The 17,546-nt window shown below is 32.0% G+C and overlaps 1 protein-coding gene across 1 annotated transcript in view; it reads left to right on the forward strand.

Annotated features, from left to right (window-relative positions):
• LOC129222652 (DNA-directed RNA polymerase I subunit RPA1-like) overlaps positions 1-12,575 on the forward strand; it is a 96,312-nt gene extending 83,737 nt beyond the window's left edge. Inside the window, exons 27-32 of the mRNA XM_054857182.1 lie at positions 5,497-5,660; positions 6,229-6,309; positions 8,416-8,583; positions 9,791-9,901; positions 11,553-11,745; positions 12,425-12,575. Of these exons, the coding sequence (XP_054713157.1) occupies positions 5,497-5,660; positions 6,229-6,309; positions 8,416-8,583; positions 9,791-9,901; positions 11,553-11,745; positions 12,425-12,534 (827 nt within the window). The 3' untranslated portion in view covers positions 12,535-12,575. The remainder of the gene's footprint in view (positions 1-5,496; positions 5,661-6,228; positions 6,310-8,415; positions 8,584-9,790; positions 9,902-11,552; positions 11,746-12,424) is intronic.
• The last annotated feature ends 4,971 nt before the right edge of the window (positions 12,576-17,546 follow it).

A 17,546-nucleotide genomic window follows, 5' to 3' on the forward strand; every position in this document is an offset into this window, starting at 1 on the left:
ATAAAAAAAATTGTGCATTGGTTCCCCACTACTTAGTTCCTTTCATTTGACGGGAAGTTATAGGGAAAAGCGGGTGCGGCCTTGGATATGGATTTAAAAATGTTCAACTGACTATATACTTTAATTTTTTCTTCTAGAAATTTATTTGAAACCAGTAGTTTTGGAAATATATTTTGCTAACTTTAATACAGATGCTAAAAGCTGTAGGAAATTCCCTACTCCCTTAATTGCACTGAAAGTAAATAGCTCCATACTCCCAGGTTAAATACCAATAATTAATATCAGTTAAGCTCATTTGAACTTTTTATTTCACTTTTTTTCTCATTTATTTTCGTGAGAAATGAAAAACAAGCAAAAAAAAAAAAGGTTTCGTTAGTGCGGAGCCCCTGCTGGCGCGGGGCCCAATTGGACCTTTTTGCTCTAATCGGCTTAAGGCCGGCTCTGTGGGCGCCCATGGTTCTGAGCAATATATTACTATTCTGGGGAAAAACGTTTTACCAGAGTTGAAAAACAAAACCCAGATAGAATGGGAATTTTCGAGCAGGATTTAGCAGCATGCCATAAGTCCAAAATGATCAAAAAATTGATGTCACAGAACTAAATTGAGGCAATGGAATGGCCTGGGAACTCTCCTGATATCAACCCAATTGAAATTTTTGGGCTATATACAGGCGTCGCCTATTGCATTAGAACTATTCAACTATGGAGAAGCTAATTACTGCACTAATTCATTTGTGGTACACAGACACAAATATTATAAATGATTGTAAATAAAGGTGGATTCCAAGCCGAATTGTGTCCAGATGTTGATAAAGAGTTGTGGAGATCACATTATATACGAAAAGCTTTTGATTTCTTATAAATTTAAATAAAATACCATTTTTTCTCCGTCTTCTCAATTTTTTCAGTTTGTTTCAATTAGTTTGCACAAGAGTGTGTGAATAGTGTTTATTTTCATTGATCATTTTTAAAAATTTTATTTATTAAATCTTTTGTATTTTTTTCATTATTATTATTTACAGACAATGAACCTAATTTTATTGGTTCTATCTTTTTTGCTCCTTCTTTTTTTCCCCTTTTGGGACTGTATGTTAGTAATTGAGAATTACAATAACACATGTTTTCTTGAATTTGATGCATTTTTTAACAAATTTACCATCAAGGCTTGGATTATGACTAGAATGACTAGAATTTTCATGAAATGAATTTTTTTTTTTTAGAAGTTTCTCAAGATTTTTTTTCTTGACCATATTATACATAAATACTAAGAAATGCTATTGCGTTAACTGATTATGTGCCACAATGTATTGCACATCTCATTTTTTTACATTCCACAGAAATTTCTTTTAAGACCCCTCAAAAAACCCTAAAATATATTTGATCTCCAAGAGTGCGAAACTTGAGACGAGTTAATATTATTCAAGATTAGTTTTCTTCTACACATAAATTAGAATCCTGTATAATTGCATGTTCAAGTGTCTAATAGGTTAGACACTTTCCCAAACTGTGGTTCACGGACCCCCGGGAGTCCTCGAGTTCATTCCAGGGAGTCAGTTCGCTGTGCTATTTAGCTAAAACGTTAAATATATTTGAGATTGAAGGATGAGTAATGACATTTTAATTCAAAAAGAAAGCAAAGTTCGTAATATTTCCGTAAAAGGTCCTTGGAGGTATATAGTTTGGGAACCTCTGGGTTAGTCAGCATTGATTAAATTATCAAAGGAAAATTTGACATATTCAAACACTTTTTTTAGACGATATAAAACTGAAATGTCGTTCCCAAAGATTTGAACCAAACCTGATAAGCTCAATTTGACTAAGGGGGAGGAGGGGGGAGGGATGCTGTTTTTAAAAAATTGGAAGAGAAATTAAGTTTTGAAGTATTAAGGAAAAGAGGAAGGGGAGACATCATTTTCTAACCACTATAATCAGACATTTAAATCAACACATTTTAAAATGTGTTAATTAATCCACTTTCCTGCAATGAATAATTAAGTGATGCTGAAAACAAATGTATAAAAATGAAAGAAAAATATTGTACTGATGAAGTTTGGTTTAAAGTTCTTTTATTTTTGCTGTAAAATTTCTTTTTAAATCACATTTATGTTACTACAGTGAAACTTCTGTGGAGTTACCACTGTCTGTTCCTAAAAAAAGGGGAATCATTAATGGAGGTTGTTCGCTCTTAAGAGATCGTTAAAATTTAAACGAAGCTCTCTGAGCAAATGTAAATTTCCCTTCCCACTCCAAAATAAGAAGAAAGATTCTCTTTCACTAATTAAAATGTGCGCAGATAATTTTACTTAAACTCCAAGCATTTCACTCTAATCACTTAAACTTTTGTTTGCCTTTTTTTTTTTAAATCAAAAATTTTATTCCATTACACATGGAATTGCCCTGATATAAAATGCATATTTACTGCCGTTCAACTTATCGGGGCTGTGGATCGCCCTAAAATAAAATGCTTTTAAGAACTTAAAATGAGAAAATAAACAAAGGAGCTAAAAGATGTAGCCATGGAAACACAGTGTACGTCAGTAACTTGAATGCAGAACCACTAGCGCCGACTCCATGGAGCTTGAAGAGGGGGCCTCCCCCCCCCCCCAATAATTTGTGATTGTGTATCATTTTAGGGAGTGGCAAGTGCTTTAGCTTGAGGACTTTTTTGTAAAGGCAAGTTTTTTTTTTTTTTTTTTGCTTATTGAGTGTCAATGAGGATTATTGACAATTTTGAGAAATTTGCAGGCCTTTATGAAACTCTAAATATTAAGACAAAAACTCTATTTAATATACTGAAAGATGTTCTTATCTGCCAAACTTACTTTTCAGGATTTAAGACGACTACTTTGCGGTGTGTGAAGCATGTGGGGGAAGTGCAAAAGTTGGTTTTAAATTTACAGCCTCAAGCAATGTATGTCTATTGCATGGCTCCAAGGTAGTAACCTGGGAATAGCATTAGGGAGCAATGTCCTACCTTTTGTGACTGATCCTTGGCCTGCATAATTGCACTTAAAAAAAGGGTCAAATTCAGATGGGAAAGTCCGTGAAGCCCCACTTCCTATAACGTCAACAAAAATACTCTGAAATTGTGTTTTAAGAAATTCAATTTCTAAAAATTTCGAGAGGAGAGTACCACTCTATTTCCCCCCTAAGATCATCGAAGAAGGTCCAAAGTTGCATTTTTAGCACTTCTAATTTCGAATAATTTCCTTGATAGTGCTCCATACCCCACCCCTTCCCCTAATGCTATAAAATATAGCCTACAGTAGGATTTTAATTTAAAAAATTTTCTGGGGAAAACCTTTGAATCTCGCCTCTCTCTAACATTGCCAGAAGACAGTCTAAAGTTGCATTTCTAAAACTTCAATTTCTAAAAATTTTGGGGAAATGCTCCGAATTCCATTTTTTCGCCTAATGTCATCAAAGATTGCCAACTGAGTTTTTGGGACTGAGATTTCAACTTTTCCGGAGGAGAATCCCTAACTCCCTTTTACATAACATCTTTGAAGGTGGTCTAAAATTGCAGTTTGGGCAATTCAGTTTTTAAAAAATGCTGGGGAAAGTCTCCGAACCTCACCGTTACCAAAGATGGCTTCAAAATGCTATTTTTAGCACTTAATGTGTCAAGACCCCAAAACTCCCCTTTCTGTAACATCACCAAAGATTGTCTGGATCGTATTTTGGAGTTTCTATTTTTAAAATTTCAAAGGAGAGTTCCGAATTGCATTCCTTCCTCTCACAGATGGAATACAGTTGTGTTTTCAGCAACATTCACTTCCAAAAAAATTTCAGAGGATTGCCCTCTTCCCTTAATATCATTGAACAATGTATTAATCTTCAATTTTGATATTTTTCTTGATTAAATTCCTTGAATTTCTGCATTTCTTCTAATGCCATATACTACATATATTCTTCACCAATGTTTAGGACTTTAAATTTGATAAATTTATCAAGAAGGGCATCTGAATGTCCGCTGCCCCAATATCACCAAAGATCATCTATGTGTTTTTTGAGCTAAACTTTTAAAAAATTTCTGAGGGAGAACCCCTGTTTCTGTACGATGTTACATTTCATCTAATCATGTTGCTAACTGAAGTGCTTGCTGCAAAAGGGGAGCTCTCCCCTTGTAGCAGCAAACCCTTCAATTATCTTTCTCCGCACATATATGTGTGACGCAATTCTCCATATTTGTGTGCTCATATTCTAGTAATGACCCCATTCTAATCCGTTAGGATAAATGAACTTAACTAATTGAATCAGAAAATTTTTATGCCGATTTTTAAATTATATTTTCTGAAAACACCATGTTACATACATGAAATACACAGCCAGCTCAGTCAATTCCAGCCAAGGACTGCAGTTTCGTGTTTATTAGCACTCGTCAGTCCGGCATAGGAGTGACTGAGTTTGGGGTGAAAAACCTCTTAAGGAAGCCAAGAGCGCCAAACAAACTGGTAGCTAATACAGAATTAGCACTAACCAGATGAGTGACCGAAGTAATGGTTCGGTTCAACTCGAATATTGAAGGCAAGGCAAGTTGCCTTGCTTGCCTTGCCTTCAATATTCGAGATTGTTCTCATTCGGATAGTTCGCAAGTTTTGTGCTTTCAAACACAGACGCTTTTTGGAGACTTCATTTTATAATATGTAAATGGAGAAAGTAAAATTTTTCTTAAGTAATTTTTAATACAAAATATACTTTTTAATTATTTTTCTGTTCAAAAACTTATTCACTTTAAAGTATGAAAAAGCTTTTCTGAGCAAAGAAACCTCTATTACTAGAATTTGGACTACACTCTTTTTTGAATTTGATTTCTTCTGTTATTACCAATTCTGCAATCCTTCAAGTATTATGAGGCATGTGCCTCAAGGAAAACTATATGTACAAGTAGCAATTTTTCTAGCAATTTAATCCACTCAGAAACTGAGGAGAAAGGGACGTTTTTGAACAGTGAAAAAGGATCTCAGTTTTACTTTCATGACATTGATTCTAGTTATATTTTTGTGTTCTCTGGATTTATATTCTTCTAATGTTTAAAGTGTTTCGATTGAAGGAAAAGTAAAAATCTCAACAGTTTTACACGACATTGTAATATAATTTTCATCGTTAAAGGTATGCATTTGCTATAGATTCAATTAATAAAATTTGTAAGGCATGTAAGCAAAACATGTCATATAGTAAAACGCTGAACAGTATTAATACAAAAGAATCTTTGACCTTGTTCCAATTGCTAATTTTATAAATTTTATTAAAGCTTCTGCATCTTAAAACCTCGGCATCTCAAATTTTTCTTCTTAACCGTGAAATTTGAGGTAGACAGGTTCAATTATACTAATGTCTGGAAAATAAATAAATTTACCTGAAATTTGCTTGACTTTTTCTTCTCAGAATGAAATATGTCACTTTATTTATTAAATGATTAAATTAAAAAAAAGTTGTAACATAAATAGCTTTTAATGTAATTATGTATTTAATAATGTGCAAAGTTTTTCGCAGGTGAAGAAAGTGGTGCCGAAGAGGAAGTTCGTGTAAAAGAAGAAATTATTTCTGATGCTGAAGATCAGACCAATTCCAATAATTCAAATGAGGGGGTTCATATAAAAGAAAAAAAGTACCAGAAGGTTTGCATTGGTGAGAAAGAAAAAGCAGTTCGAATAAATGTAAGTTAATTTCCCATAGCTAGTAATATGAAAAGTTTTCATCTTGACATCATTTGAAACTGAGTCCTATGCAATACCGTGTTACATTTTCATTAGTCAACCTAATTTTTTTCTGTCTTGTAAATTACTTTAATGTTTTTAAAAATGTAAATTTTTAAGCATGACATCTATTACAAAAAAAGAAAAAAAAAGAAATCAAAGAATAGCAGTGTACTCCATTTTCACTCTTTTGCTAATGTTTTCATTTGAAATGCAATGTATGTGCCAGTACTAGTCTCAATTTGTTCTTCAATATTTATTTTTCGTAAATTTGTATCTGTAGGATTAAATTCAACCATCAAATATATGTATTGAAATTTTATATGCTTTTTCACTTATGGCATCTGTTTACGTAAGTCCTTTATATTACAGTACTTTAACTAGAGCAAATGCACAAACATTTTGCACTTTTCTTTCTATAAATATTTTCTGCAAATTCAATTTTGGTTCAATGTGATTCATACCATTTTTGTCATCAAATTAATTTTAATTTGTATGTCTTATGCTTTTTGCATTCTTTATTTTATAGAAAGTTAAATGCATACATAGCTGGATATCTGAATACGACTTTGATGTTCAGAGGGAAAGATGGTGTGAAGTTACTTTTCAAGTATGTCTATAGTTTAGTCATTATGATTGTGATACAAAAAGTGTTTTGTCGTTTTCCAGGTGTAAACCCCACATTTGGAGCATCATACAGGTAATCATTAATTTAAAAAAAGGGATCCTACTTTCAAAGTTCAATTCTTTTGGTAATGTATTATATTATAAAGGCAATTCACATATGAGGCAGTGGGAAGCAAAGTATGTAAGTGGACATTTTCAAGTTTTGAGTAAAACCCGTTTAAAGATAAGGTACTAGGTAGGCTTTCATAGAAAAGGTTTTTCAAATCATGCTGTATACTATCATCTACCAGCGCCACCAGTACTACAGGTAGTTATCAAAATAATAGAAACACTCTGTGACAAGTGTGTTGGGAATCCCTACTCTGTCATAAATGTTCTGTTGATATGGATGAGTTCTCTGGTAATTTTTACTGATATTGTTGGCTTTTTAGACTTTACAATCCTCTTCAATACATTTGGCTTCTTCCACTAAGCTTTTCTTTCCGTCCACTATTTTGCTTTACCGAGCTTTTCTTACAGCGCTGTGTGTATGCTGTCATGACTTTAGATACTGTACCTCTAGAAACACCAAAAAGTTGATGTTTCAGTTACACTTGCTTCAGCTAGACACGCTCCAACAATTTGGCCTCTTTTAAAATTTGAGAGGTTCGTTATTCTTGAAAAAAGTCCAAGACGTCCAGAACTTCAGTTAATCCACCATATACTTAGCTTTTTAAACATTACAATCCGCTTCAATACCCGTCGGTTTCTTTTCTTGAGCTTCTCCTTCCGCCCACTATTTTGCTTTGCCGAGCTTGTCTTCACATAACAATAAAAGTATTAGCTCATAGCAGTGTATCCTGAAAGTTACAATGAATGTTTTCTGAAAATGAAATAAGTTAAAACAATAAAAGGGAAGTTGCAACCTATTAAATGTTCATATTTTGGCTATTGAATATTGTTAATTGACCCTCAAAACTAAAAAAATTCATCATCGCCGAATTTTAAAACACTGTGATTGATTTTTAATGAATTTTTAAAAATCCATGCGCAAAAGTGCGCTTTTCTGAAACGTCACAAGCTTACGTCACAGGGCACTAATAGGCAGCCTTCCGCCAAAGATCCCTTGTTTTCGCTAGGGACATTTTTTGCGTGCTGATATTTTTATTTTTTAGAAATTCAATAATCCTTTTGAACACACTGTGGAGGCCGGATTTGTTAAAGCACAATCTAAATAATCTTCCTCAAGTAACCTCAATGATGATATTCGAATTTTTCCGAGAGGATGAGAGGTTTAATGTTCCAGAAACGGGAGAGGTTAAATGCAAGGAGATAAGCTTTTTACGTTTTGTCTTCGAAGTCGAATGGACGTCCTTCGGTTTCTCCCCTATTGGAAGAGCGCATGACGTCACTTCCTATGCCATTTGACGTCACAAGCGCTTGAACTTTAAAAATTAATTTTAAAAAAACTACTTACCGTATCGCAAAAATTTTTTCACCTATGATGTTCATACATGTTACTCTATCATATAAAAATAATATTGAAAAATCGAAAACTTCCCTATTGCAACATTTAGAAGTAAGATTGTTTTTCAAGGCCAATTTTCTCATAACATTTTTATAGATAACATTTAAATAATTACTTGAACATATGTAATCATTTTTAAATAATTATGAAAGATGTACTATTAACAAGGAAATTTTTATTTTATTCATAACTTTGCTTTTTCCCTTAATTTTTGTAATGAACATTTTAAAATCAATTTTATGATTGTTGTTCTAGGTATTACATTACTAGATAACATTTTGTATTAAGTCCCTAAATTTTCATTCTATACTCTTTCACTGTTTTAAATCTCCGCTACATTTTTGGTGTCTATAATGATGACGAATAATTATTATATTCAAATGTTGTTTTTTTTTTTGTGAAACTACCTATTTTTAGTATTTAAATTTGATATGCAATTATTCTCCCATAAGTTATGTCCTATTTTCCACATTAGATTCAATGGCAAATCAAATAGAAAAAATACATTGTCTACTTTAAGATGTGCATTTAATTCATATGTACTTTGATTCAACTAAATAAGTTTTTCATTTTGCATTTCAGCTTACTTTAGACAGCAGTCGAATTGACATGAAAACACTCCTGGAAGACGAAATCAATAAAGCTTATGTTTATGCAGTTCCTCATATTAAACAGGCAGTATTATTGAAAAAACCTGATGCCAAAGATGGACCAAAGTTCAAGATTCAAACAAATGGAGTTAATTTTCAAGTAGGGAGAATTAGGTTTTTTTTTTTACAGGGTTTCCATAAGAGAAGAAAAATCTTAGTAACTTTTGAAATTAGAGTGTGGTTGTTAAAAAAAATGACAGATTTTTTTTTTTGAAAAATCTTTATTCTTCAAAAGAATTACTATGTGTAAAGGCAAAATTTCCTCTAATACCCCTTTGTTTGAATTTTTAAAATTTACTAAATTTTCTTGTAATCAAAAATACTCCAGACAATCTCTGATACTTCATGGAATTGACACACTTTCAATCAATAAGAATATTAAGCTAATAATTCATCTAAAAATTAAGAAATGTTTTTTTAATGAAGACTAATTAAAATTAATCAGCTCCTAAACGAAGATTAAATTCTTTGTTTGTGCAAAATTATTTATTCGGTGCTTGTTAAGTGTCATATAAATCTTTTGAGTAAATTAAAAACCAGTAATCAGACAGTGAGAAGCAAAGAGATGTAAGTGGACATTTTCAAGTTTTGAGTAAAACGCATTTAAAGTTTCAGTCCTAGTTAAACTTTCATTGAATTTTTTTTTCCTAAATCATGCTGTATAGCAGCAGATACCAGGGCTACTAGTACTATCTCTTGCCCCAAAACAGAGAAGAGGTTCACCTTCCATTTGTACGGATTATCTCCAACTTTTTAATTTTGGCACTTTCATCCCTTTGCTTCTCACTGCCCACAAATGTAGTTTTTGCACTTGGTTTTGCGCTTGCAGTTTTTATTAAGTTGTAGTATTCATTTGAGTCGAAATTTCCAAGAGCTCACCTATTCAGTGCTTGTATTTTTCGGATAATCAAGCTTTTGCTTACTTGTATCAAATGACTCATTGTATACTTATTAATCATTATGGGCGATTGTTAATAGATTGATAGTCCTAACTCTTGTACAAGTTAAATTGTGGAAGAGAATAAGAAAGGAGAAATACATTAGAGACAAGAGTGGGTTCAATTTTCAAAAAATCAAGGTTTTGAAAATTGTCGTCCCAGCTTTTCAGTATTGCTACGGATATGTTTTTCTTTTTCTTCTCTTTTACTCTTAGTGGTACAGTTTAACAGACGTGACCAAATAGGGAGAAAATCGCCCATCAATTACCCCCACCTTTTTTTGCTATGCAAACTTTTTGTTTCATATTTCAATGATTTTGCTCGCTACAGTTATGACAAAGAGATAAATGCTTTGATTTTATTTTCTAGGAAATTTTCAAGTATGTAGATATTTTAGATATAAATAAAGTCTACAGTAATAACATACATGCTATTGCTGAAAATTATGGAATAGAGGCTGCTACAAGAGCCATAAGAAAGGTAATAAATAATCACATTCAACTATTTTAAGTTGATTGTAAACTTTTGCATTTCTAAAAAAAATGTGCTATCTTGCATTATAAAAAAGAATGCATAGATATAATCTGTGTTTTGTTATTTATTTCATTTTTTGATGAGGGTTTTGACCTTTCTACTCTTTCTTTAACACTAGAACAGTTGTATTTTTTAAAAACCTAAATCTGCCATTAGAGGTTCAGTTTCATTGCCTCTCCTTGGTAGTAGGCTAATGGGGGGGGGGGGAGATGGCAATATTTTTTTAAAAAAGGATAGTAATTATAAAAAAGAAGAAAAATATAAACTTTTACTCATAAATTATACAAGAATCTAAAAACAGTAAAATCTTATTATAGTGAATTACCAATACAATGAAATAAATGAGCTGTCACATTTTAAATGCCATTACATTACTTAAATAATGTTACAACAAAATGCCCTTTACAATGAACTAACTTTGGTTTCTTGAAGTTGGTTGTAACAATATTTGACTAAATATAAAATTTAAACTTTTTTAGATGAATTTTAGCATAAGAAAAAAGTTTTAATAAATGTGAGTGAGAAAGGATATAGTGTAATCAATATAATACTTTAATATAGTATCACAAATTTAGGAAAAAATAAATACATGAACTTAGAATATGTTTGACAGTTGAGTGAAAATCTTTAAAAATTGAAAATTGTAGGATTGAAACATTTTTCAAATTATTTTCATACCTGGGAGAAGACTTATTCTCTTCAGCTACATTCTACAATGTTGGATGGCATGCTTCTATTTTGTAGAGCCTATATGGTATTTTGAACATAAAAGGGGCCCAGTCTCAACTTAAATTTGTCCCTTAAGTACCTGTTTGTTTTAAATTTGTTTTTTTCCATCATTGATAGGATGATTTGTTAGACCTTCCATAACCAAGATTTTCACAGCTCCAGGCAAATCCATTTTTTTCTTCATGGTGTCATGAGAAGACGCAGCCAAAATTGGTTACACTAGTTTCATTTGCTACCTGATTTTATATTGCTTTTTATGCAAATTTTTATCTGTTTATACTCGGAATAAATTGTAGTCATTCTTGGCTCAAGAAATTCATGCTTCTAACTTGCCATGATCCCCAGAAAAACTGAAAAAGGTGTTTAAATTCAACATGATTAATTCTTGGTTTAAAACAGTATGGATATTTTTTTATAACTGGCTAGGCTGCTGTTTTATAGTTATACATCTAAAGAGTTATTTCTGTTTGTAGTGATTTGTATTTCTACAAAAAAAAAAAATCTTATGACTACAATTTTAGAATTTGCAAATTGCTTATGAGAAAGTAAAGCTGCTGCTATATGAAGCATTCAGATTTAAAAGGCAAAAAAATTAATTTTAGATTACAATTTTTAAATTTTATATAATGGGGGAAATATATTTTAGACTTTTAATGGCAAAATGACATCGTGCTTTCAGTAAGCAGCAGTAATCATCTAAACACTACACATTAATGATATGCAAAGACTGATACTTTTGTACTCAGAGTTTATACATAAGCATATTTGGGATTCAATCACCATTGAAGAGTTTTGAAAAAACTGCTTCTGTTCATTTTAATAATCTGGTTTTATAAGTAACAAGTTTTATCCTATTTTGTATTTGCAGGAAATAGTAAATGTTTTTGCTGCATATGGAATTGAAGTTGATTCTCGGCATTTATCTTTAATATCAGACTACATGACTTGCAGTGGATATTACCGACCATGTAATAGGAAAGGAATGGAAGCAAATGCTTCTCCATTACAACAAATGACCTTTGAAACAACCAAGAATTTCATGGTGGACGCCATGTTTAATGGTATGTTTTACATTATGCACTTTTGTAAACGATGTGAAAGTCTTATCGCACAATTATGTATGAGAGTTAGGAGGAAGAATACTTTTTGTTAAAAATAATTTTTAATAACTAATAATGAGGCTTGAAGCTAAATTGAAACGTTATATATCGCTAAATTTTAAAAACACTTCATTTGTATTTTTCTTTCTTTTGTTTGACAAACTTGTTTATTATTCAAAACAATTCTCATCACTTTTTGGTAAAATGTGTTTATTAGTTGTATTTTATCGCCTAATATTTCATTCTGACACCCAGATTTAAAAACTTGCTGGTTGCAATTTTAAATAGCCGGAAACCTTTTCTTTCCTGGCTCATGGTTATCACAACCTGTGTCCAATTTTTGCAAAAAGAATTGAAATAAAGGTTGCTTCAATTCATTATTTTGAAAGTATATATTATATTTATCTTGTGTTGACTTGAATGTGTATCGTTTTTGTTTAGTTTTTTAATTTTAATTTTTAACCTCATGTATATTGAATTTTTTTTTTTTTTTTTTTTTTAATGTCATCTAGAACTTTCATTGTGATGCCTAGATTCAAATTCTTATTTATAGAACTGATTGTTTTTGTTATTTTAAGTTACAAGTAGTTCTATTTTGCTTACTTCTACTAATTTTGTCATGATTGTTTTCTCGTTGCAGGTGTCGAAGACCGATTGAAATCTCCATCTGCCAATATAATCGTAGGGAAATTAAGTGGTGTTGGCACTGGTTGCTTTGGACTAAGGTGTAAACCTGGACGCCGTCCATAATTTTTTCTAATAAATTGTAAATAAATTTTGTACAAATCTTGGAACTTGTTTTCTGTTTTCATTCTTTTTTTTTTTTTTTTTCCTAAAAAGTACTGAATATATGTTTATAAATTGTGTGCTTGAAATTATGTTTACAAATGCCACTGAAAATCATTTTTAAAAATTGTTGCCCTGCAGAAAAGCAAAAGATTATTTCTGCAGGGATCAAACCCATTCTTAATTTCCTAAATAAAAAGAAAACCCTACATTTTAGTGCTGCTGGAACTATTTTTCAAATTCACAACAGTATGATAACCCAACACCGCCATTGGTCGTTATTGTGACTTGTGATGTGTTTTGGCCGTTTGATGTTCTGATGAATATCATAAGTTTATTAATGATGTAGATGTTCATTGATATATTAATCAATGGTGAATAGCCCCATTGATAAATGTTGAAACTTTACCTACTCAAAAAAAAAAGAAATAATAATAATAATAATAAAATGTAACTTGATAAAGTAGCTCATCCTTATTTGACGTAACTTGTAAAAGTTATTCTGACCTTTCCCCTGGTTAAGCTTTTGTAGAAAGCAGCATTTGTGTGAACAAGAGAATTGCAACAAAAAAATAAGCCGAACATGAGTTCCTACACTATTGTTGCTCTGAAAAGGGAACCGCTCGAATCGTGTAATAATGAAAAAGGTTTAAATAGGTAGCAACAGAAAGAGCATATTGTGGCTTTTTTTTTTTTTTTTGACCCAAAACCTTCATGCCCCTGTTATCAAAATAAAGCGTCTTAAAGTTTGCCGAATTTTTTTTAAAAAGCACTGAATTGAATGACATGGCAAGAAATTGAAACTATCACAAGATTCCACTGTCTGCATATAGCTGAACATCCATCTGCAAAATGCATGAAAAACCTCTTCCATTACTCACCGAAACTCGCAAAACATGGCGACTTTTAATCAAATTTTAGCAGAATTTAAGAACCCGTATTTCGATAATGGGGACACAAGAGCAGAAAATTTATGCATCCAGAAACATGTTCTACTATGTTTTTTCACTTGCTAAATATTGAAATTTTTTCTTTTTATCACTATTGTATGGTTTTCTATTTTTAAAATGATAAGACTCTGAAGGAGCAAACAAAAAATATTGATATAAATAGAAAAATCATTTACTATTACAAAGCAGCATATGCCATAGAATAAAAAGGAGAAGAAAGTCTGCAAGAAAAAAGAAAAACTTGCATCCTAAATGGAATCCATTTCTTAAAAAAATCATCTTAGGAAAACTGGAAGACTTTAAGGGAAGCATTTCATGACTCCAGACCATGATAGACAAGGAGGATTGCAGATTGAATGCAAGATTTAATTATAACTGCATGATTGATATCGAGGCAAGTAAAGCATAAATAAAAGATGGAAAAGCTGTTCAAAAAGAGACGAACACTTACATGTAATTTGTTTCTATGTAATTTTGATTTTGAAATTGAAATAAAGTTTTACTCCCTGATTCATTATTTCTGAATATCAGTAGTGTATGTAATTCTGTGTTCGTGAGTAACACAAAAATTGTTCTTATATTTTTTTCAAAAAAGTGTCCTATACTTTGTGAACTGGTTGCTTTGATTACTGGAATCGGGCAACCTATGATCCCAGGGTCATCTAATGATTCACTGAAAAAATATTAGTGACCCAAACAATTCTTAATTACACCGATCAGTTGGTGTTCTTGACATTAAATTAAAGCTTTTGCTTTCCATTTGGTGAAACAGCCATGAGTGGTTGTACACAGCAAGAGCAACTGAACAAATAAAAAATTAAATGCATAGGTTGACCGGGGTTGTCAGGTAAAACGTTGCAAAAATTGCCAAATCACTTCTTAAAATGTGACAAAAATAGCAAATCTTATCAGTTGCCCACAGGATATTCTTGAAATCATAAGTTTTTCAAACTCTAAATGAAGCCTTAAAAGTTAATGTTAAATTCATTCTCAATTCATCAAAAAACAGGTTTACTAACGTAAAATCGGGTGCTTCTGTTCTTTTAGGGCTCATTATCCCTGTAAAGTAATATTACCTTTAACTTTATAAGGATAATGAAGCATTGTCAAGGAAACTATGACATGATTAGGGTACATTGACATTTTTAAATTGAATTATTCCATATGTATTTGTTTTTTTTTTTTTTTTTCTGTATTCTCTAAGATAATATTTACTCTAAAATCAAAGTGAAGATGTTTTTTTAACAATTCATATTTTTTATGTGTAATGCTTGCATGAATGCTTTCTGGAGAGACTAAATTTACTTTTGTCCTGCAGTTCACTTTGGCTTTTTTTAAATGGGACAAGGGCAACCTAGGCATCGAACCATGGATTTATTTAGGAGGAGCCATGTCTGGAGATATATCACCCTCTCAACGAAATTTTGATAGTCAATAGAAGCAATTTAAGTAGCAAGTACAGTAAAACCTGTAATGTTGACCACCATTTTCAGGCACAGAATTAGATCTATATCATATAATTCAACCTCTATAAATTGACCACTAAAGTATTGCACCGCAAGTGGTCAACTTACACAGGTTTCACTGTATTAAACAATGCTTCCAAAGCAATCCTGCTGTCTTGCATTTATAAAGGGTCATACACTCTGTCAAGTTTTGCAAAGGAGCAAGCTTGGTCTTGAAAACGTGTGAATGAGGGAAAGTTAACTATTATAAGGTGTTTTTTCTCATTGCAACATGTCAGTAATAATGAGTTGATGTGGGGCGGTCACAGATTACCTGGCCCTGGAGGCAGCCTTTTTACTTTTTCTGCAATATCTGCCATTTCTTTGTATTCTTTTTCAATACCAGTCCAGAAGTTAACAAAGAATTTTAATGGTACTTTCTGACCTTGTAGTGCTCCTATATTTCCCTTTAAATCTGAAGAAAATCCATTTTACCCTATTTTTTAAGTCTAATTCTATGCCCCCTCCCCCCACCAACCTTCAGTCCCTACTATTTCTTTTTTAAAAAAACCATGGTTTGGAAACATGCCAACACGAATTGCGTGTTTCGTCAAAATTGCTCGCATTGTGTAAGATTTCAATCCTCTTGCAGCTTCTAGAGCAGGGGTTTTCAACCTGGGAGGCGTAAATGTTTAAAAAAAGTAAAATATAAAAGTAAACTAACTATATTTTACTCAATTTTGTAATCACATTTAAACATTTTCGGCATTCTCTTCCTTGTATTTATTTTTTATTATTTTAAATTATTATTTTATTTATTATTTATTTATTTATTTATTTTTGAGGTTTTTAGCTCAGTCTTCATTTACATCTTATCTCTATAAATCTGCAATTTTAGCGTTAGCATATATTAAATCAAAACATCGAGCAAGGCTTTGAAAATAATCTGAGGTGCACTTTTTCAGTTGAGTCATTCCATGTCAAATGACTTAGGGATCCGCGATCGACCACCTCCGATTTGGATTAAGTTTTATAGAGGTGTAGGCCTTAAAAACTAACCTATGTAAATTTTCAACTTCTGAGATCTAAATCCTGAGTATGGATGATCTCCCAAAAAAGTTATCCAAAATAGCGGATCAGGTTTTTGTATTAAATTTGCCATATTTAAGCTAAGTTTGCAGAAAAAATTATCACACTGGAAGCAAGGGCATCCATATAGGGGGAGGGGGGACTCAAGCCCCCCCCCCTTTTTGAAATTAGAAATTCCTTGCTTTTAATACTTTTTTCTTTTCAAAAATATAAAAACATTTCTTCTCCAGCCATTAATGAATCATTTATTAAAAATGTCAAACTTTAATTTGTACTAAAATCGGTTTCTATTGGAAAAATATCTGACCCCCCCCCCCCCCCCCCGCTCAAAATTTTGCATATGGGCGCCCTTGATTGGAAGCCTGACATTTTGGAAGCTTAAACGGGGAAACGTAAAGAAACAGGGATTCAAAAATGGACCAAAAAAAAAACAGGGTTAATCCAGGGAATTTTGAAAAATTCTTTAAAAACCTGGAAAATGCAGGGAATTTTATGTTTATATATTTTTTTTACTGAAGTTGCAAAAATCAATGCCCAAATAGTAATAATATATTATTTTTAATTATGAATAAGATAAAAAATGTTATAAGGTTTTTTATGTAAGTAACTATATATAAAATGTTTATCACGAAAGCAAAAAATATTTATTGTTTCATTTGAGCGCTTTGAAAATACAGTAGTACCTCCTCTAAGGGACACCTCCAAATAAGGGACATTTTTTCTAATCCCAGTCCCTTTGAATTGGGAGCTTCATGTATTTGCCTCTGAATAAGGGACACAGGGCCGGATTTGGAAGTGTGGAGGCCCCGGGGCAACAAAAGAGTGGAGGCCCCTAATCAGGGTTCGAAAAGATCCGTCACTTTGATATATATCCGAATATTTTGATATATGTTATAAGGTTTTTTATGTAAGTAACTATATATAAAATGTTTATCACGAAAGCAAAAAATATTTATTGTTTCATTTGAGCGCTTTGAAAATACAGTAGTACCTCCTCTAAGGTAGGACACAAGCATTATAGGGTTTTGAAATAAGGAAGAAAGGAAGTTATATTTTTACACCAACCCTGAAAAATATCAACTATAGAAGTTTTACTTCATGGCAAGGAAATCAATTACGATTTTAAGGGAATCCTTTTCGAAACGCCTTAGCTCAATAAGCGGCGATTGAATACGCTTGGTCCCCTCCCCCGATTAGGCCCCTGATGACTTTTTGTTTGGTTTTTTGAATTTCTGTGCTTATAACAACCGTCCAAGGACCCTGCATGACCTGAAGGTCAACATCCAGGCAAAAATTTCCAACATGCCTGCTGTTATTTCCATGAGAGTCATGAAAAACATCAGAAATTGGCTTGTTCAATGAATGAACATCACCTACCTGATGTGAAATCCAAATTTGTGTCAAAGAAAACTTAAGGTTGGTGGTACTTACATTATTTGAAAAAATAATAATAATAATAACGTCCTGATTCATAATACAAGCATTATAGGGT

Source organism: Uloborus diversus, chromosome 5 (genome assembly GCF_026930045.1).
Source record: "Uloborus diversus isolate 005 chromosome 5, Udiv.v.3.1, whole genome shotgun sequence".
NCBI lineage: Eukaryota > Metazoa > Arthropoda > Arachnida > Araneae > Uloboridae > Uloborus > Uloborus diversus.